Source organism: Myotis daubentonii, chromosome 20, assembly GCF_963259705.1.
Source record: "Myotis daubentonii chromosome 20, mMyoDau2.1, whole genome shotgun sequence".
NCBI lineage: Eukaryota > Metazoa > Chordata > Mammalia > Chiroptera > Vespertilionidae > Myotis > Myotis daubentonii.
In genome coordinates, this window is record NC_081859.1 from 8,296,781 (window position 1) to 8,320,044 (window position 23,264).

Here is a 23,264-nt window from a genome sequence, read left to right on the forward strand (position 1 = left end):
ACTCCAAAATACATGGGCATCTACTTTGGGAGCCAGGAAATCAAGAGGAAGACATTTGGAAAGTTTCTCAGACAAATTGAAAGAAATCTGGAAATAAGAACTCATCTACACAGGACCTTTTATTTACTAAAATAGAACCATGTTATAAACATGACTTTGCAACATGCTTTCTAAAACTTGAATGTATATCTTGCCCATCTGGCATGGCTCAGTGGTTGAGCATCGACCTATGAGCCAGGAGGCTAAGGTTCAATTCCTGGTCAGGGCACATGCCCAGGTTGTGGGCTTGATCAGCAGTGTGGGGCATGCAGGAGGCAGCTGAACAATGATTCTCTCTCATCATTGATGTTTCTATCTCTCTCTCCTTCTCCCTTCCTCTCTGAAATCAATAAAAATTTATTTAAAAAACACCTCCACAACATTAAACAAAACAAAACTGGAATGTATATCTTGAATATCCCTATAAGACAGTATATAAAAACCTAACATTTTCTGTTTAATGACAATACATGATATTTTATATATATATATAAATCTGTGTGTGTGTATCTTTGATGTTTTTCATATAAATCTTATTTTTTGCACCATTTCTCTTCACCACTCCTACTCCCCCCACACCTTGTCCTTCACACTAGGTTTTTCTGCCAAGGGCCATTTGTATATTTATAACATCGTTCGAGGGCCATACCAAATGATAACCTTAAAAATTAGCCTGTCATAGAAAACACCAAAGACTCCATCAAAAAACTACTAGACTTAATAAATGAATTCGGCAGTGTAGCAGGTTACAAAATTAACACTCAGAAATCTATGGCTTTTTTATACACCAACTAGAGAACTGGTGCACGGATTCGCGCACCGTGGGGTTCCTCAGCCTGGCCTGTGCCCTCTTGCCGCTCCCACTCATCCCAGCTCCGCTGCGCCTACTGCTGCTGCTTGGTCGTGCGCACGGAGACACGGGAGAGGCTCCTGCCGCCTCAGGGGAGCTCCCCAGCAGTGAGCCTGGTGTCTGGTGCCCATCAGTCAGCTGAGCGGTGCTCCCACTGTGGGAGCGCACTGACCACCAGGGGGCAGCTCCTGCATTGAAAATCAGCCTCCTGGTGGTCAGTGCATGTCATAACGACCACTCGGTTAGGCTTTTATATATATAGATAATGAACTCACAGAAAGAGAAACTAAAAAAAAAATCCAATTTATCACTGCACCAAAAAAATTAAGGTACCTAGGAATAAACTAAACTAAGGATGTAAAAAGACCTGTACTCGGAAAACTACAGGACACTGAAAAAAGAGAGAGGAAGACATCAACAAATGGAAGTATATACCATGTTCATGGATTGGTAGAATCAACATCATTAAAATGGCCATACTACCCTACCCAAAGCAATTTATAGATTCAATGCAATCCCCATTAAGATACTAAAGGAATATTTCACAGGCCTAGAACTAACTCTCCAAAAATTCACAAGGAATAAAAAAAGACCCCAAATAGCTGCAGCCATCCTGAGAAAGAACAAAGTTGGAAGGATCACAATACCAGATATCAAGCTGTATTACAAAACCCCTGTCCTCAAAACTGCCTGGTACTGGCACAAGAACAGACATATAGATCAATGAAACCGAACAGAGAACCCAGAAATCGACCAAGCCATTATGCTCAATTAATATTTGACAAAGGAGATAAGAGTATACAATGGAGTCAAGACAGTCTCTTCAATAAATGGTGTTGGGAAAATTGGACAGATACATGCAAAAAAAATGAAACTAGATCACCAACTTACACCATACACAAAAATAAACTCAAAATGGATAAAGGACTTAAAAGGAAGATGGGGAATCATAAAAATCTTAGAAGAATCCATAGGCAGCAAAATATTAGACATATGTCGTAGCAATATCTTTAGCAATACAGACCCAGGGCAATGGGAACTAAGGAGAAAATAAACAAACGGGACTACATCAAAATAAATAGCTTCTTCACAGCAAAAGAAACCATCAACAAAACAACAAGAAAGCCCACTGTATGGGAGAACATATTTGCCAGTGTTATCTCTGGTAAGGGTTTAATCTCCAACATGTACAGGGAACTCATGCAACTCAACAAAAGGAAGATAAACAATCCAATCAAAAAATGGGCAAAGGACCTAATAGGCACTCTGAGGAAGAGGACATACAGAAGACATATGAAAACATGCTCAAAGTCACTAATCATCCGAGAGATGCAAATCAAAACAACGAGGTACCATCTCACACCTGTCAGAATGGCTATCATCAACAAATAAAAAAATGACAAGTGCTGGAGAGGATGCGGAGAAAAGGGGACTCTCTTGCACTGCTGGTAGGAATGCAGACTGGTGCAGCCACTGTGGAAAACAGTATGGAGTTTCCTCAAAAAATTAAAAATGGAACTTCCATTTGACCCAGTGATCCCACTTCTAGGAATATATCCCAAGAAATCAGATACACCAATCAGAAAGGATATATGCACCCCTATGTTCATAGCAGCACAATTTATAATAGCCAAGATTTGGAAATAGCCTAAGTGCCCATCAGTAGATGAGTGGATTAAAAAACAGTTGTACATCTACACAATGGAATACTACACTGCTATAAAAAATGAAAGAACTCATACCATTTGCAACAGCATGGATGGACTTGGGGAGCATTATGCTAAGCAAAATAAGCCAGTTGGAGAAAGATAAATATCACAGGATCTCACTCATTTGTGGAATATAATGAACAACATAAAGTGATGAACAAAAATACAGCCAGAGAAAAATATTTTAGAATATAATAAAAGTAATCCTGTTATTTGCAGTTTTTTAATATCTCCTACAACTTTTGTGATATTATACTATGTTAGTACAGTTTTGGTAATATTATATTTAAAATCATTTTTCTTGAATTATTGTTTATTGCATGTAAATTATTATATTTAAAATCATTTTTCTTGAAAAAAATTAGCCTGCAATATTTCATCAAATATTTAATTAACTCACCTCTAATGCCTTGTCAGGCCCAGACCAAATGATTTTGCGGACCGTACACAGCCCATGGGCTGGACACTCCCCAGCCCTGCACTAGGTAAACCATTTTTATTATCTAAAATATATGCTTGAATGTTTTTCTTGTATGTACATTAAAATAAACATCTTGTCAGGACACTTTTTAGAGCACTATTGCTTTTCAAAAATTAAACAGCCTATTTGGTTTTCTTGTGTGCCTTTTCTCTTTACCTCATGGAAATCTTTCCGCCTCATATAGTTGTACCCCATCATTTTAACTGGCTATGTAATCTATATATGTAAAGCCTAAGCAACCGTTATGACCAGACGACCAGTCAGTAACTATGATGTGCACTGACCACAGGGGACATACGCTCAACACAGGAGCTGCCCCCTGGTTGTCAGTGTGCTCCCACAGCCAACCTCCTGCGGTCCCTCCCCCTGGCTGGCAGGCCCCGATCGGCCCCGATAGGGACTGGGCGAGATGGCCCCGATTGGCCCCGATCACTGACCATGCCGAGGGACCCCACCTGTGCATGAATTCGTGCACCAGGCCTCTAGTATTATATTATAAAGATGGTCCACAGTGTAGTCAACCATTCCCCTACTAATTGGCATTGATTTGGTACTCAGGTTTTAGCCACTAAGAATGCTACATTAAATATATTTGTATATGTATGTTTTACCTAATGGAACTTTTATTCCTATGAAAGAGTCCAAAAAACAGGTTTGCTGGATTGAAAGGTATAATTTTTATCTTAAAAGGTGTTTTAATTTCCATAAAGGCTCTAAGTCAGTGGTTCTCAACTTTCTGGCCCTTTAAATACAGTTCCTCATGTTGTGACCCAACCATAAAATTATTTTTGTTGCTACTTCATCACTGTAACGTTGCTACTGTTATGAATCGTAATATAAATATCTGATATGCAGGATGGTCTTAGGCGACCCCTGTGAAAGGGTCGTTTGACTGCCAAAAGGGTCGCAACCACTGCTCTAAGTTAACCTTTCAACAGGAAAAGATAATAGCCTTTTGCCCACAGCCCTAACAGCAATCGGTGCTAACACCCTTTAAAATGCTACCTCTGAAGGGTATCAACTATCATTTTAAAATCAACTTTATTGAGGAATAATTTAAAGATATAGAAATACACATTTTAAGTATATAGTTCAAAGACTTGACAATTTAACCACCATTGCCACAATGATACAGAACATTCCCTTTTCTCAGAAAACCCCTTCATGTCTCTTGGCAAGCGATTCACATTCCCTTCCCAGGCAACCACTGGGGATTTTTCTCTCTTACAGATCAGTGCTGCCTCTTCTAGAACACCACATATATGGAATTACCTGGTCATATCATTTGCTTGTTGCTACTGTGCTTTTAAGTGTTTAGTGATTTAGAAGAGTGCTTTATTGTTGACACTTAAATATATAAAACTAGGGGCCTGGTGCACAAAATTCGTGCACTGGGTGTGTGTGGGGGGGAGTGTCCCTCAGCCCAGCCTGCCCCCTCTTACATACTGGGAGACCGCAGGCGTTGACCCCCATCACCCTCCAATCGCAGGATCGGCCCCTTGCCCAGGCCTGATGCCTCAGCCAGAGGCGTAGACCCCCAACACCCTCTGATCATCTGATCGGCCCCTTGCCCAGGCCTGATGCCTCCGCCAGAGGTGTCAGGCTTGGACAGGGGACCCCCATCTCCCCCCGATCACTGGCTCTGGCCCCCGCCCAGGCCTGAGGCCTCTGGCCCAGGAATCATGCCTGGGCAGGGGACCCCCATCTCCCTCTGATCGCTTGCTCCACCCCCTGCCCAGGCCTGATGCCTCGGCCAGAGGAGTTGACCCTCATCACCCTCCGATCACCAATCACCGGATCGGCCCCTTGACCAGGCCTGAGGCTTCCGGCAGAGGTGTCAGGCCTGGGCAGGGGACCCCCAGCTCCCCGTGGTTGCAGGCTCCGCCCCTGCCCAGGCCTAACGCCTCTGGCTGAGGCATTCGGCTCGGGCAGTGGGGACCCGCAGCGTTAGCGGCCCCGCGATCATGGGCTCCGCTTTAGGCCCAGGCAAGGGACCCCTAGCTCCCGGGACTGCCAGCTTCGACCGTGTCCAGCTCTCATCGCTGGCTCCACCCCTACTTCCTGCTATCACTGGCCAGGGCGGAAAAGGCGCCTGATTCTCCGATCATGGCTGGCGGACAGGGCAAAGGTGGCCCCAGGGCCGCCTTTGCCCTGCCCCCTAGCTCTTAGCTCCCCCCTGGGTTTCCGATCACTGTCAGTGGCAGGGGGCTTCTTCCTGCTTTCCCTTTAGCCTCCCTGCATTGTGACTACATATGCAAATTAACCGCCATCTTGTTGGCAGTTAACTGCCAATCTTAGTTGGCAGTTAATTTGCATATATCCCTGATTAGCCAATGAAAAGGGTATCGTCGTACGCCAATTACCATTTTTCTCTTTTATTAGTATAGATAGCAGCATATTTCACAATCTAGGACAAATACTCCAAAAATTTATATGGAACCTATAAAGACCCAAATGGCTGCAGCAATCTTGAGAAAGAAGAACAAAGTTGGACATAGTACCAGATATCAAGAAACCCAAAACACCAATCAGAAAGGATGTATGCACCTCTGTGTTCCTACCAGCATAATTTACAATAGCTGAGATCTGGAAACAGCCCAAGTGCCCATCAGTAGACGAGTGGATACAAAGCTACTGTAATCAAAATAGCATTGTATTGGCACACGAACAGGTAATAAATCAATGGAACAAAACAGAGACCCCATAAAGCGGCCCCAAGCCATTACGCTCAATTAATATTTGACAAAGGAAGAAAAACATACAATGGAGTTAAGACAGCCTCTTCAATACATGTCGCTGGGAAAATTGGACAGATACATGCAGAAAAATGAAAGTAGACCACCAACTTACACCATATACAAGAAAAAACTCAAAATGGATAAAAGACAAATATAAGTCGTGAAACCATAAAAATCCTAGAAGAAACCATAGGCAGCAAAAACTCAGATATCTCTTGTAGCAATGTTTATGGATACATCTCCTAGGGCCGTGGTTGGCAAACTGCGGCTCGCGAGCCACATGCGGCTCTTTGGCCTCTTGAGAGTGGCTCTTCCTAAGCCTTAGGAGTACCCTAATTAAGTTAATAACAATGTACCTACCTATATAGTTTAAGTTTAAAAAATTTGGCTCTCAAAAGAAATTTCAATCGTTGTACTGTTGATATTGGGCTCTGTTGACTAATGAGTTTGCTGACCACTGTCCTAGGGCAAAGGAAACTAAGGAGAAAATAAACAAATGGGGCTACATCAAAATAAAAGGCTTTTGCACAGCAAAAGAAACCATCAACAAAATGAAAAGGAAGCCCAACGTATGGAAGAATGACGCATCTGATAAAGGTTTAATATCCAAAATATATAAGGAACTCATACAACTTAAAAAAAAGGAAGATGAACAATCCAATTAAAAAATGGGCAAAGGACCTAAATAGACATTTCTCCAAAGTGGCCATAAAAATGGCCAATAGACATGAAAAAAATGCTCAAAGTCACTAATCATCAGAGAGATGAAAATTAAAACGATAATGAGATATCACCTCATACTCATCAGAATGACTATCATCAACAAATCAACAAATGACAAGTGCTGGCAAGGATGTGGAGAAAAGGGAACCCTCGTGCACTGTTGGTGGGAATGCAGACTGGTGCAGCCACTATGGAAAGCAGTATGGAGTTTCCTCAAAAAATTAACTCTGGAACTGCCATTTGACCCAGTGATCCCACTTCTAGGAATATATCCTAAGAAACCCAAAACACCAATCAGAAAGAATGTATGCTCCTCTATGTTCCTAGCAGCATAATTTACAATAGCTGAGATCTGGAAACAGCCCAAGTGCCCATCAGTAAACGAGTGGATAAAAAAGCTGTGGTACATTTACACCATGGAATACTATGCAGTAGTAAAAAAGGATCTCTTACCCTCTGAGACAGCATGGAGGGACCTGGAGAGTATCATGCTAAGTGACATAAGCCAGTCAGAGAAAGACAAGTATCATATGATCTCACTTATATGTGGAATCTAGTGAATAAAATAAAGTGATGAATAAAACAGATCCAGAGACACAGAAGCATGGAACAGACTGTAGAATCTCAAAAGGGAAGGTGGGGGTGAACATATGGAACACAAGATTTTCTTCCGATTGTTTTCATTTTTACATTTAAGTCTTGAATTTTTCTGGAATATATGTGTGCATAAAATGACTAAGGGTTCAAGTTAATCTTTTATATGGATAGTCAATTGGGCCTATAGGTACAACTATTAAAGAAAAAAACTAACACCTTCCCTCACAAAGGCAAAATTCCATCTTTGCTATTTATTTAATTCTACAGTTCTGAGTTAGCTAGTCTCTCTCACCCAGGTTCTATGAGAGAATTAAGCTCTGATGCTTAATACATACACTATGTATAATAAATGGCTTCTCTCTAATGCATCTAGAATGGTGCTAGTTCCATACTATCCTTGGGAAAACCAAGAAAATAGTTACTCAAATCATTTTTTGTGTGTCCTGAGATTCAGGTGAAAACACGAATTGAGAAGGCTCTATTATTGTTGTTGCTGTTCTACTGCTCTACCTACCTACACTGCGTTAGAGTCCTACTGACTACGTTTCAGTGGTTTCCCAGTATGCTCTGAGGGGGTAATGTGGATCCCCTCTCCTACCATCAGCACCTGACTTGTCCTGCCTATTCTCAGGCATCCATTCTTTTTTACCCACCTAAAAAAATTATCCAATATTTAGTCAATTTTAAAATAATTTAAAATAATTCTTCTTAAAAAAATCCTTGTGGGATTTTAATGAATCTTGCATGATTGCCTGGGAATTTGCATTTTATGACATAGGTCTGAGAGGGGAGATTTTTGCAGACTAGTTTCTCCCAGGACTGGCCCATTCTGATCCTCATCTAAAGGTCCTCCTGCCTTGGTCCCAGGCTCTCAGTGGTGCAGAGATCAAACCCTGCACTGGCTCATACTGGGCTCCAATGGAGCCTAAATTCTCTCACACTCCTGCAACCCTCCTGACCTCAGAAGCCTCTGTTCAAGAGAGGTAAATAAAGTGGAATCAGAAGGGGAGAGAAGATCGAAAACATTCAAGGCTCTCACATCCCAGAATCCCTTTCTCAGGATTAACTTTCTTCAAGTCCTCTGAAGATGAAGGCAGGTACTTTCCACCTCGTATTAACGTCACTGCCAGACAAAATGAAATTCCAGACTGGATTCAATTTGTCTTGAAAACTACAGTGATCTTCTGAATGAAAACTGAACATATCACTCACTTTAAAGGTGAATTCGACGGTTATTCGCTTGAATTATTTCTACTTCCCTTTTCATTTTATTCTGCTCTTTCTCTAAGTGTTTATTTGTCTGCCTAAGCACTTAAGTAAGGATGATATCATAGGCTATGATATGAATCATTCTGGGAACTCGGCCATTAATAGAAAAAATGACACTCATTTAACTTTTTGTCTCTGACAGTGCCTTACTTAATTAGGGATTGATGCTCCATGGAGGTGAAATGCCAATGTAAGTTTTACTAATATGGTTGCTTTTGGTTCTATTATCTAAGAAAATTAAAATTCTGTTCAAAGAAGATAATGGTAAAATTTACTGAGGCAAGGAATACTTTAGAACTTTTCTGTTGTGAAAACGTAATCAAGAATAATTCTCTTAAGATGTTAGAATAACTGTTACATAAAGCATAAAAGTAAGATTGTTTTTTTAAAACAGCTAACAAACTGGTACATATGTTATACTCATTTACCTTCCTCAAATAAATCACTTTATTAGCTGGTATAAAAGAGCTCAGACATTACCACAATAAATAAATATGTTAGGCACAGAACATCTGTGTGGCTCCTAAATCAATCAATCAATCAATCAAACTATTACACACTGGCAAAATATTAAGCTGGAATAAAATGCCCAAAGTTAACAGCAACAAAAAGAGAGTTGACATTCAGCCTGATACCAAGTTCTGTTTTGATCTGCGTTCCCTAAAAGTCATAACATCAAAAGTTCATTCATAACCTTTAAGATAATGTCATCTGACTCAGTTTTCCTCTCTATCCTCATTTCACGGTGCTTGCCCAGCGTCCACATTCCCCTCCTGCTTTCCTTCAAACAGGACAGCCCGTTCCTGATCTTCCCTCAGCTGGAATGCTCTTTGCCACATCCCTGCCTGGCGGGCTCAACCCAACTGTCACTTCCGCAGGGAACCTTCTTTGACTCTACAATTTACAGTGTATCTCCCTTCCACCCTATAATGCAGACATATAATCTCCCTATCCCATTATCCTACTTAACTGTACAGAATGTATCACTATTTGAAATTAATATACTTAATTTCTCTCTCTTTTTTTCTATTTCTGTATGAGTTCCCTAAGAGTGGGGACTTTCTTTCCGACAGGGATATCCCCAGTGCCAAGAACAAGTCTTTGTTGAATAATGGATGTCAATAATCATTCATGTCACTTGGATAATTTGTGTCAACTAAAAATAATAAAATATCTAAAACTTTTATTTTGCTCTGAATTTCTTTTCCCTTTAATTCTTCTAAAATCCATATTCTAATTTCTAGGAAAAGGTCAATTTTTCTTTTGTTGCTTTTTCAAAAAAGAACATGTTTCTAAGAAAACAAGTTTTTACATACTAATAAGTATTTAAATATGCTGTTTACTAACCAAACAAGTAAAACTATTTCTTCAAAATAGCTGTTTTGGACCTAAATCAAAAGTGCCTAACACTGTTTTGGAAAACATGTTTAATGAAAAATATAAACATGCAATTCATGTGAAAAAAAAAGTGAATCAAAAAGTAGAAGCACTATGCAAAACTTGTAACTTAAAAATTTTTTTAAAACACCAAGAGAAACTACATATCATCATATAAATTATTAATGGCTTGTTAAAAAATTGTTATTTTTTAAATGGAAATTCTAATAATAAACTCAAACCAAGAAAAATTCTAATTACAAATACAATTAAAGTATGTCACAGAAATAAAAATATTTATTGAGCACTTCAGTTAAATAGAGTCCAAATTAACATAATGAAAAAATGAAGCAATATTTTCCATTTAAATCAACACAATAAGCTAATTGCTGAATTTTACTTAATATGCTCCCAACTGAGCTGATTAAAACTATTAAGTAAGACTGAGGAAAGGAATACCTTATAGGGAAATGGCACTTTACAATTTAATCAGAACATACTGATATGCTTTAATAGACCACAGCAGGGTAAATATAATATGCTACTGTTCTCTTTAAATTCTTTCAAGTATGTGTCACTGTTGAAAGCAAATATCATAACCTTGTTTGATAGAGTTTTCAGTTTGCAGATGATATACATATGACAAGTATAACATAAAGAGGGGAGGATAAAGGATCCTGTATGGCTATAAGGTTTCTATATTTCATGTAAAGTGATTAAAATAACAACTCTAAATAGGTAAAAGCTTTGATAAATATCTTATACCCCTTAGGCAATAAGGAAAAAATTAAGAATACATAAATGAACATGGAGTATTAAAAAAATTCAAATAATAAAAAAAGAAAATGGAAAGAGAAAAGCAGAAAAAAAAACAGACTTAAATGCAAACATATTAATAGTTACATTAAATGCAAATGGTCTAAACAAATACTTAGAAGACAGAGACTATTTAGATTGGTTAAAGAAAAAAATAAAGCCCAAATAAATATTGTCTATAAGAAACCCACATTAAATATAATGATAGAGATAGGTTAAAGGTAAAAAGACAAAGAAATACATACTATGTAACACTCCTCAAAGGAAAGCAAAAGGATGGAAAAACAGTGTAACATAGGAAGGCAGCTATACACTATATTATTATTAAACAAAGTACATGTCATGTCCAGGTATTAGTGGGGATAAAAATTCCCATTTTATAATATAAAAGTAGCTATTAATGAGGAAGACAATAATCCCACACAGGCACACACCTAATAATATCACTTAAAAACATACCTAGAGAAAGAACTAAGGGAAGGAAGAGACTAATCTATAATCATAATTGGAGATTTTAATACCCATTCTTCAGTACCTAATAAAACAACTTAGGATATTCCAAAATGGCGGTAGAGTAAGTGGAAGCTACTCTGACACTCTCCCAGGATCAAACTGGAAATACAATTAAAATACAGAAGAACCACCATGAAAATTCAGCTGAAGATTCGCTGGAGAGAAACTGATAACCAAGGACGGAAAGTGGAGACTGCAAGGAGACTGGTAGGAAGTGCACCAATGGGAAGGGGTGGCTGGGCTCCTGCACACAGCAGCTGCAGGTCTGGTGATATCTCAGCTGCAGGGGAGCAATCTGCAGGGCCAGAAGTGGAGTCCTGTAGGCCATGCTGGCGACAAAGTTTAAGATAAGAGCTCCAGAGAATGCTTTACAAAGAGGGAATAAATTACTCACCTCTCAAAACTTGGCCCGATAGTGTAATTACCAAATAAATAAAGTCTTTTAAAAAAGGTATCCGAATTTAAAATACAGAATTAAGCTTAAAGAATGTGTAGCCAGTACATCTACATATGTATATTGTATGCCAAAGAGCTATCCTGAGCATTGAGATCAATTACTACTTACCTGGCAGGAGCTGTTGGATAAATAATTTTTATGTGTTGGAATGTTAAATCTTGATTTAAAACCTGCTTGATCCACTTTCTCAATCCTTGTCCAGAATCACCTGATGAATAACCAAAAAAATCTAGATTAAGATAAAACATTTTGACAATACGGTGTATTTAAAAACTGTCTAAAACTTTCATGTCATACAGAGGATGGAACAAGGAATAAAAAAAAATCTCCATACATAAAAGTAACTGCAGAAACTGATTTATCAATATGAACTGATCAGGCATCAATGAGTAGGAATAATTTTGATTACTCCTAATTTCACCACTGATCACTTTAAAGACTTTATTTAAGCTTGAGTTGTAAGTTTCCTCATTTGTTTAAAGGTTATAATAGGAACAAATAAATGAAGTAAATAAATTTTTCTAAATAAAAATTCTATTTTTTTCTGACTTTAAATAGCCATTTCTTATCTTTACTCTTAAAAATAGTTAATCCCTAAAGTGCTTATAAACTTTTATAGTTGAAACAACCTAAAACTATTTTCTTGGTTAAAATAATAAAATCCTTCAAAAGGGGTATTCAGCATGTTTGTATTTTTAAACTCAAGAAATCAGAATTTAATTTTGAGAACATGTTTACATGACCTAAAATAATGATTATATGTTCCAAGGCTAAAAAATCACCAAAATTCATGCAAGAATAAATGTATGTGTATATCCATTAAAAAAATGAATATAGCCCATCTTATATAGGGTGTTCCAAAATTCACGCAAGATTTGAATTTTGTGTGAGCACTAACAACAACAACAACAACAAAATAAAAGCCTAATTTTACTTGGTTTATTGAATCAGATTCTAATATCTGTTGCCCTTTGATTTCAATCCCTGCAATTTGATAAGCATTACCAAGTACCAATGATGGCCCAGGAGCAGGGACAGTGAAGACCAATGAAGACCACGGCTTTGCGTATGTGCCAGCAAAGCCGTGGAGGCCATTTACCCGTTGTGCTTTTCCATACATAACCCTATACTGTATACTTTATGAATCAACAAAAAATTTTCAATTTTTAATTATAAACCTGGTTTTCTATCAAAATTACTTCTTGCGTGAATTTTGGGACACCCTATACTACCCTGAAGAGGAAACTTAAACGGTAACAACTTTAATTTTTTTAATCAATTCAGTAAGACAACAATTCAAAAAACACCTACTGAATACCTATTAATGTGTCAGGCACTGTGTTCACTGCTAGAGGCAGTGATGGGAAGGTGAGGGGAGAAAGAACCCCTATCCTCCTGGAGTATAAGTTCAGTGTTGGAAACAGACATTAGTCCAATAATCATATACATGTATGTGAAAGACATGTAACCACAGCAAAAACGAGACCTGTGGTGCTGCCAGGGTTTACAGTCTTAAGAAATGACCCAGTTAAGGAGTTCAGGAGTAACTTCCCTGGAATACAAGCTCTGCAAGGTTCATTCTGCGTTTTATCCACCGAGTCATTTGCTCACTTAATGCTTACAACAGGACGGACACAAACCGGGCGTCCCACGGGAGGTTGTGGAATGGTGTGAACTCAAATCTACAGGATGGTGGCAAGAGCATCTCAGATACAGCATAAGGCCAATGCGCGAGGACCCTCCGTAGGAAGGAGCAGTATGCCATCTAAGCACTGAAGAGCAGGAAATGAAAGGAAGAGCAGTGAATGCGAGATGAGGTTAGAGACACCCATTTAAAAATAACTGTAGCCGAAACCGGTTTGGCTCAGTGGATAGAGCGCCGGCTTGCGGACTGAAAGGTCCCGGGTTCGATTCCGGTCAAGGGCATGTACCTGGATTGCGGGCACTTCCCCAGTGAGGGATGTGCAGGAGGCAGCTGATCGATGTTTCTCTCTCATCGATGTTTCTAACTCTCTATCTCTCTCCCTTCCTCTCTGTAAAAAATCAATAAAATATATTTAAAAAAAATAAAAAAAAATAAAAATAACTGTAATGAAGAGTTTGGCTGGCCTTTGTCCCCAGTTCCTAAGAGAGAGGTAACCTCTAAACCCTTAGAATTTCCTGAGCGATTAGAGTGTCTTTGTTATTCATGGAAGGGCCGCAAACCACAGGATAGCTTCACTAAGATGACTCAGGGTGGGAGCTGGCCAGCCAGAAAGACCAACCATGTGATTAGAAGGTTGGGGCTTTGAACCATATGATATCAGTCTGACCTCCAGGGAATAGAGGAGGCTGGAGATTTGAGTTCAACGCCAAATCAATCATGTCTATGCAATAAAACCCAAATAAAAACTCTGGATAAAAAGCTCAGGTGAAGCTCCCTTTGTGACAATATTCTTTTGAGTATTGTCATACCTCAGCGCTGGGAGTTAATTCATTACTGAGGATGACAAAAGATTCAGGTTTAGAACCCTCCCAGGCTTTGCCAATATGGCTCTTCTTTTGGCCGGTTCTAACTTGTATCCTTACACCATATAATAAAGCTGCAATTAGAAGAAAATAAATGCGGCTAGAGAAGCTGAAGGCACCTGACAAATCCTGAGAGCATAGAGAAGCCAGACATATTTTTGGGCAGGAAGGTGGCTTGCCTCTAAGGATCACCCTGGAAACTGTGAAGACGGAAATGAAGGACAAAAGGAGATGGGGGAGACCAGTTCCGAGACTACTGTTCAGGTGACAGATACTTAGACGAGGGGAACAGCAGTGGAGTATACAGAATTAGGAACTAGAGATATTAGGAGGTAAAATGAACAGAAATTGGCAAGATAAGGCGGGGGGGGGGGGATGTCAATGGTGAAAGGTTTCAAGGCTGACGGTGAGGCTTTTGGCCAGGACACCTGGTGAACAAATAGTGCAGAGACAGGAAATGCATGGAGCAGCTACTCCTTATTCCTGCTTTTTTTTTTTTTTTTTTTTTTTTTAAATAGAACGTACTATCTCCTACTATATATTTCCTCCTGTAAACTCCAGGGGAGCAAGGATTTGTTTGCCTTGATCATTGCTGTGAGCCCAGCGCTGAGAACAGTCCTTGCACAGAGTGGCCATGTAACCGCTATTTCTTGAATGAGTGGATTAATGAACGAGTGATTACTAGGCTATTGGGGAAACATGTCTGGAGCTCAACTGTGACCTAAAATGGAGGTGCACATCCGTGCTTCCTGTATTTAGGTAAAAATAGAATCTGTGGGCTTGCATGGAGGTTAGCCCAGGGAGAAAAATGTAGGCTGAGAAGAGGACCTAGGACCAGATATTGAGGCATCTCAACATTAATAGCCAGAGGAGGACGAGGCTGCAAAATAAACCAGAAGAAGCGAACAGAGGCAGAAAGAACCAGGACAGCGTTTCAAGAAAGCCGAATGCTGCTGACAGTTCAAATAAGAGGAGACTGAAAAATGTCCATTACTTAGCAACACTGGCAACTTGAAGAGCCAACCCAATCGGCTGGCCAAGGCTCACTGAGATAGGCAGTACTCCCTGGGCCCAGCTGGCAGGAAGCCAAGACCTTCCCTTCTCCTTACAACCAATCATCACCAGGCTGAAGTACACTGCTGCCTGTAACATTTATTTTGTGTGGGTTTTTTTTGGCAGGGGGTGGGGTGGGGACGGAAATTAAGTTTTTTTTCCCCTTGTTCACACACGAACATTAGCAAGAAAGGCTATCCTTTCCTGACCTCCCCTCATTGAACTGCTAAAGAAAAATACCCCTGGGTGGAGATATAACATGGTACCGAGACACGTGACACATAAAGAAGCATGCAGTCACACTGCGCAAGAACCAGACAAACCTGGCCTCTACATCCCTAGCCGTCACTTTCCCCACCTAAGCCCCTTTAAACTTCTCCCTGCCTTTGTTGGGGGAGCAGCCGTGTTCTTTCCCTTGGTTGTGCTGGTTTCCTTGTGCACAAGTAAACCTCCTTTCTCGACATTGGTTTCTGGTGAGCGCTTCTGATTTCTATTCTGAGCAATAACAAGAACCCAGCGTGAGAGTGGTCGGACTCTCACCTGTGACCGGGAAGGCCTGGGTTCAATTCTCAGACAATGTACCAGGCTCTGCATTCGTTTCTGGTGCTCTCTCTCCCGGGAGACCGCAAGAATCCGGGGTTTCAGTGACGTAACATGACCATTTGTGGAGAAAGCAAGACATGCACAGTTTGGGCCTGCATGAACCTTGTAACTTAGTGTGGAGTACACAGACATTAAATTAGGTCATTACGAATATCATGAACACCACTGAACTACAGGGTCCTAAGGAAATATATAACAGTGTATTAATGTCATCTGGGAAGCTGAACAAAGCTAGTTAACTATCATTTGTTTTCATCGTCCTGAGAAAAAGTACTTCTTTGGTATTTTAGTAGCAGGAAAGGCTTAAGTTGATTTGGCTTTATATAACTTCCACTCCCTCCCATTCCTTCTATGGCTGCCATAAGTATTCTAGAAGAGAACCTCCAACTCTTAAAACAAAACAAAACACCGGAAATGTGCCTCTAAATTCTTTTCATCAACGTTGAGAAGCAAAGCAGAATGCTACAGAACAACACCCATGCACCCAGTCGCCAAGTCCCCCTTTTAAGCCAGCACCTTATTCCAAGAGCATGGTAAAGCTATTAAAACTGGTTTACCCATATTTGGATTAACCAGAAGCCAAACATCTCCTATCCCATAACCGCAAATACCCAAGTTCAATGTAAAATCATACTCCTAATAAGGAGTTTTATTCGCTAAATGGAGCTCGAAATGTACAGAAATTGCATTTTAGTTGTAAAATGGGCAGAACTCGTTGGATAAATTCTTTAAGTACAAAGGGAAAAACACACACACACATATACATATACACGCACACACAAACACACACAATGGACAACTCAGAGCTGTATAGTTACAAGTTTTCAGAGCTATAAAGCTACAAGTTTTTAAAATGTCATCCATCTTGAAACTGAAAAAAAAAAAAGCTAAGAATAGTTCATTTAAGCAAACTGGCCCAAGGAAAAACAGAACCAAAGCCTAGGAGCGTGACCTAAAAACACTGTAAAATAATCAACTTACAAAAAGGAGTATGGTGCTGGGGGGTTTCTGGGTGCTCATCCATGAATACCCTTGGAGCCCTGAGCAAAATTAGTAGTAGACACCTCACCTCCTAATTATGCCCCATCAGTCAAGTCTTTCCCTTTGAATGTCGTGGGCCCTTTTCTGTTTCCAAAAGGAAACATCCTATCCGTGGTCGGCAAACTGCGGCTCGTGAGCCACATGTGGCTCTTTGGCCCCTTGAGTGTGGCTCTTCCTAAGCCTTAGGAGTACCCTAGTTAAGTTAATAACAGTGTACCTACCTATATAGTTTAAGTTTTAAAAAATGTTCAGCCGCGGTAATTCCAGCTCCAATAGCGTATATTAAAAAATGTGGCTCTCAAAAGAAATTTCAATCGTTGTAGTGTTGATATTTGGCTCTGTTGACTAGTGAGTTTGCAGACCACTGTCCTAGTTCAATTTCTGTGTGTGTGTGTGTGCATTTTGTTTTTTCACCTTACCTCTCCAGAACACTGACCCTGGCCCCAGACAGCTCTCTGTTCGAGCCCCAGCTCCTCCACTACTTAAAGGTGATAGCATCCACGTGACCCGGGGCCAGCTCTTCAACCACCTGAGGCTCATTTCCAAAATGACAAGCCTTCGCACCGGGGCCTGTTCCCAGGCCTCCGCCATCCAGCCACCATCCCCCTGAAGGCGACCTAAGTCTCAGCTCCAAGGCCACGTTCCCAGCCAAATCGCAGGAGCCCTTCACCCTCCAAAAGCCTTTAAAAAAGGGCCAACCCGCAGCTTTCCCCTTGCAACTCCCTGGGCAGTAAACCAGGCACCATCTAGTGACACCTCCCCCCTCCCACCTTCACAGCTGACTCGAACGAATTGAATTGCTTTTTAACTTGAGGCAGGCGGCCCCCTGCGAACACTGGCTGCATGGCTGCATCTCATTTCTTAAACAACCCTCCTCCCCCCTAAAAAACACCCCCAAAAACCCAAAACCCCAAAACTAAACACCATCTCCCAAGAGCTTATCCTGGGCCAAGCACTAGGGACGCAAAGACTAAAAACAAGGGTCCTTACTCCCCGAAAAGCTCCACATCCAGAGGGGAGGACAGACATGAGTGTGAATTACCCAGGAGTTTCAGAAACCTACAGAATGAAGGACAGGATGGCAAAGGCAGGCGGACTTGGCTTTGTGCTATACCTTGGGGTGCTTGGTGACAGCAAGGGGTGAGGGGAGGTGAAGGGGTTGGGAAAGGAAGTGGGGGGGGAGCAGGAAAGAGATGAATAAAAATTATTTACATTAACTGTGAGTCTCAATGGCCTACACCCCTGTGGGAGGCCGGAGGGAGCCATGGCAGGGAACCCACTGCTGCTGGAACCCGCACTCCCTCACGGACACGTGTTGCGGACGGAGGGCTGGACCCCTAGGCCGGAAGCCAGGACGCGGGGCCGGTGACCCCCAACAGGGAAGAAAGGATGGCAAAGCGGGGCTCCTGGAGCCCGGTGACCACGCTGCCCGTGTGTCCACGGAAGCGGAGCTACCGAAGGGCAGCCGCCCTCTCCGAGTCCGCCGGGCCCTATGGGGGAGCGGGCCCGGCGCTGGCTCCGGCGGCGGCAACACTGGGGGGCAGGGTGGGGGGACCGCGGGGAGGGTGCTCCCAAGGGGCAGGAAACCAGGACGTAAAACTGGGATCCACCTGAGCCGTGCAGGAAAATGAGGGAGGCGCTGTGCCTCCCCGCCGGCGACACCACGCAGCGCTGCAGGCGAACTGACCCGGACACGGCCGCCATGGCTGCAGCCCCGCCCCGAGTCCCGCAGGCCCCGCCCCTCCGGCGTCGGACCGACGTGCCCGCGCGCGCGCACGTACGCACGCGCCGGGGCTGGGGGCGAGGCGCGCCTGCAAACGCGCATGCGCGGCAGGCCTGGCGCTGTCCCGCCTCTGGGCCAAGTCTGCAGCCAGCAGCTCTGTGGATGCTGTGAGTTCGCTTTTTGGCTAAGAATGGTTTTATAAAGGAGACAGCTTCGGTGAGGGCAAGGAATATGTATATATATATATTTGGCTGTAGGATTTTAAGCTGAAATCCTAAACTCAGGATTTTTTGTGTGTGTTTTGTTTTGTTTGGGAATATATCGGTGTTCATAGGTTTTAAAATGGAACAGGTATCCGCCTATCTTACCTTCTACTTTGGAGCTTGAACAAGATGAAGCTAGCTAGTTATTTATACTCGGGATACAATGGCCATGTAATAATAACTCTTTGTATAGTTTTAAAAAAATAGTTTACAACGCAAATCTAATTTAAAGAGGGGCCATTTCACAGCCGTGGGTTATTGAAAGAAATGGAAAATAAATGTAGGCCATGTCCATGGTGTGGAAAACTTGGAGTCCTGCGCATTGTTGATGGGATTGCAGAAGGGTGCAGCAGCTATGGAAATAGTTTGGCAGCTCCTCGGAAAGTTAAACAGAATTACCACACGATCTTATTTCGCTTCGAGACGTAAAAACAAAAGGAAAAACACACACAAAGAACATGAAAGCAGGGCCGCAAACAGATACGTGTACACCAGTGTTGATGGCAACATTATTCACAATAACCCACCCAAATGTCCGTCCATGGGTTAATGGAAAACAAAATGTGGTATAGACATACCATGGAATATTATTCAGCCTTAAAAAGGAATGCAGTTCTGATCCGTGCTACAACGTAGGTGAACCTTGAAAACATTACGCTAAGTGAAGTAAGCCAGTCGCGAAAGGACAAATATTGTGTGATTCCAGTTACGTGAGGTATCTAGCGTAGACAGTTTTTATAAAAGCCTGAAAGTAAGGTAGTGGTTACCAAGGCCTGAGGGGAGGGAAGAATGGGGAGCTACTCTTTAATGGCTGTAGCCACTGAACTATATCCTTAAAAATGGTCCAAATGGATAATTTTTAAAAATACATATTTGATTTCAGAGAGGAAGAGAGGGAGTGAGAGATAGAAACATCAATGATGAGAGAGAATCATTGATCGACTGCCTCCTGCATGTACCCTTCTGGCGATCGCGCCTGCAACCTGGGCATGTGCCCTGACTGGGAGTCAAACCATAACCACCTGGTTCATAGGTTGAGGCTCAACCCACTGAGCCACAATGGTTGGGCCAAATGGATAATTTAATGTTATGTATATATTATCATATTTTATAAAAGCACTCCTTCCCTCCAAATAGAATTACTTTCTATGTAAATATGTAACCACAGACATCTTTTAATACTGAGTGCTGTAGCCCTAGCAGGTGGCTCTTAACCTTGTGTAAAATTCTAAACAACCCAGTGGAACTTTAAGTGCTATTAAACACCTGACTTCCATTCATTGTCGTCTACATCATATTTAAGCAATTACAACTTACCTTTTTGGTTAAAGGTAATCACCCTACTCCCAAGTGGCTGAACTGCTTATCATCCTGGGTGGGTTGCCAAGATAAGCTCTATGCCAGGGGTGGGCAAACTTTTTGACCCGCGGGCCGTAGTTTGCCCATGGCTGCTCTATGCTATCCCACTATAATACCAATGCTGTGGATGGGAATCCTCAGGCCATTTGATACCCAGCTCAAAAAGGAGCTTTTTGAGTCCTTTCACTAAAACCTACAGATCTTGAGAGCGAAGTCATTAAGGAGGACAGGATGGGTTGGGTTGAGCGCTGATGATGAATTCTCACAACAATTCTTCTCTCGCTAGACCCGCCTTCCCCACTTGGATCTCGTTAACCTCCAACAGCCAGGTGAGAAGAGGATAGGGCTGTACTCAGGCCACGTGGAGACAGGCCAGGTAAGGCTCTAAGTTCTACTCACAAACCTTGCTGTGCATGACTCCATGCCTTTGAGACAACAAAAAATCAGAAACAATTCCCTCACAGCTGTGTTTATTATGATTGCTGGTAATAATAATAAGCAACTGACATTCATTGCATATTCAAGGTGCCAAGAAGCATTTTAAATAAAATCCCATAAAACTCTGAACTATTACTATCTGTTTTTGCCAGTGAGGCTCAGAGAGGTAAAGATCTTGACTCAGGGTCCTCCTACCAGTCCTTTGTAGAGTCTGGACTCCACACGTAGGGCCTATCTGACTCCAGACTTCAGGTCCTTCACTGGTACCCACATTTACACATTAGCTCACAAAAATAAGACAAGACATGTCCCAACTATGTTATTTAAACACAAAAACAAAACAAAGCTTCTGGAATTTGGACTGTGGCCCTTTAGAATCTCTGTCGATTAGGAGTTCCTGTGTTTCTTCAGATGTCCCCAATTCTCTTGGTGTTAGTTCCTGGTTTACTCCTCCATCACAGAGACCACCTGTTTGAGCAGTACCTGAAGGTTGAGATTCTGAGTTTCACCTTGAACTTGAGCCTTCCCAGATTCAGGATCATTATTAGCATCAAACCAGATTCTTCCAAACTAATCAAAGTGCTCTTTTATTTCCAGTGATTTAAATGCTTAGCTATTGTTGCTATTCCTTTCATCTTTATTTATAGAACAAACAGAAGGTTTTAGATGACTATATTTAGAAATGCCATCTGGTAGGCAAACTATCGAACAAAAATGTTTTGTTCCTTTCATGTGACTGCAGTACTTTGAAATGTAATTAAGTTTCAGGATGGTTGTTTGCTTCTTTTATGGTGGATCTTTTGCCCTGTTGAACTTGGGGGGGAAATTATCCCTGGAAGGTTTTTATTGGTACATTCTTTTATTCTTTGTGTATCTTTTAATTATTTTGTTGTTGCTCATTTGCTTTCAGCCAGTCTGTGTGCCCATTATGGATGCACTTCTTTTTGCTAACTTGAATGTCTAAACTCAGAGAATCAAGTAAACAAAATAAAAACAAAACAGAAAAGTCTCCCTTTTTGCAAAAGTTTCAATATCTGTTGGGATCTAAACATAAATGTCAGGGTCAGAGTTTAGTTTGCTGTTACACTCTGTGTTTAGAAATCCTTTAGGGCACACTCGTTGGCTTAAAAAAGTGATTGAAATATTAGCCACTTAGATAGCAAATGTTTGGTATTTTCAAATGATTGCAGTTAAATGAAATCACGTTAGTCATGCAGCCATTGCACAGTTATCCATTAGTTGTTTTACTCATTTTTTGAGCATCCAATTGTATCCTCTCCATTGGTTGTTCTTTTAAAAAATATATTTTTATTGATTTCAGAGAGGAAGGGAGAGGGAGAGAGAAATAGAAACATCAAGGAGGAGAAAGAATCAACAGGTGTCTGCCTCCTGCATGCCCCCTACTGGGGATCCAGCCTGCAACCCTGGCATGTGCCCTGACTGGGGATCAATCTGTGACTTTGTGGTTCATAGGTCAATGCTCAACCACTGAGCCACGCCAGCCAGGCCATTGGTTTTTATCTGTTGCATTATTCAAAGGGACAGAGAAACACATGGACAGTACATAAACAATAGGTATACATCGGGTAAAATGCCCAGCATTAGATTTTTAAAAATTTTATAAATTGACAATGTAAGTTTCTTTATACATTCCCCTTGTCCATTTGTGAAAACCCACTAGGAAAAAACTTAAAGGTCCTGAATTCGTATAAAACAGAACTAAACGCTTTAGAAAGGAATGGCTATGTGAGATTATAAACTTTAACATAGCCATTGCCTCTGTTCTTGGGATCTTAAAGATTTTCCTGATCTGGGCTCAAATGCCCTTTATACCTGCTCTACAACATTTGTACATTTGATCATTTACTTTTCTGTCTTTCCCATTCCCCACTCTCATACAATGGGCCTAAAACAATCAACAAAAAATAAAGAGTTTTTCTTTAATGTTGCCACTGTGCTTAATCCTTAGTAAGTATTCTCTTACTAGAAAGCAGACTGCAGATGTGTGTGTGTGTGTGTGTGTGTGTGTGTGTGTGAAGATAATTTTCACGTAATTTTTCTCCCATGTTTCCCACTAGTTTATATTTACATGGTCATTATAGGATGCATAATAGACAAAAGATGTTCAGAAATATCACTAACTACACCTGTGTCAATAGGAAAAGTACAAGAGATGAACAAACCATCTACTGAATAATTTACATTTTTTAAAACACATGAAACCTCAGCGTTTGGAACCACAATTGACTATTTCAACTTCTTGCTTCAGTTTGTACCAATGATGATCTTTAAAAAAACTGTGTAATGTATTTCTCTCTTCTAACAATTTACGTATTCTTCTTGCTAACATTAAAGTCTAAGTGGAAAAACATTAACAATATCTTGTTTACGAAGACAAGTGGTTGACTGTAGTAAAAATATCGATTCCTGTCTTGCTTCTCAGTGAGGAATGCCACCCATGAAGTATGTTGGCACTTGAAATATAATTTCAAGAAAGCCAGAAAAAGTACATACCTTTACTTGCAAAAGTATGAATTATTTATTTTACTTCACAAAAAATGCACTAATGTTCAACTCAGGCTGAAAACAATTTAATGACAGTTTTTACCTAAACTATGTAAAACATTAAAAGGGCTTTTAATATCTTAACATAGACTATAAGAATGTTTATTCCTTTCTATCCAGCATAGACATAAAATTTAAAAAT

At 40.9% G+C, this 23,264-nt stretch overlaps 1 protein-coding gene across 1 annotated transcript in view; it reads right to left on the minus strand.

Moving 5' to 3' along the window:
* LYPLAL1 (lysophospholipase like 1) overlaps positions 1–18,513 on the minus strand; it is a 38,176-nt gene extending 19,663 nt beyond the window's left edge. Inside the window, exons 1-2 of the mRNA XM_059677737.1 lie at positions 18,385–18,513; positions 11,678–11,777 (exon numbers count right to left, since the gene is read on the minus strand). Coding sequence (XP_059533720.1) covers positions 11,678–11,777; positions 18,385–18,478 — 194 coding nt within the window. The 5' untranslated portion in view covers positions 18,479–18,513. The remainder of the gene's footprint in view (positions 1–11,677; positions 11,778–18,384) is intronic.
* Between the last annotated feature and the right edge of the window lie 4,751 nt (positions 18,514–23,264).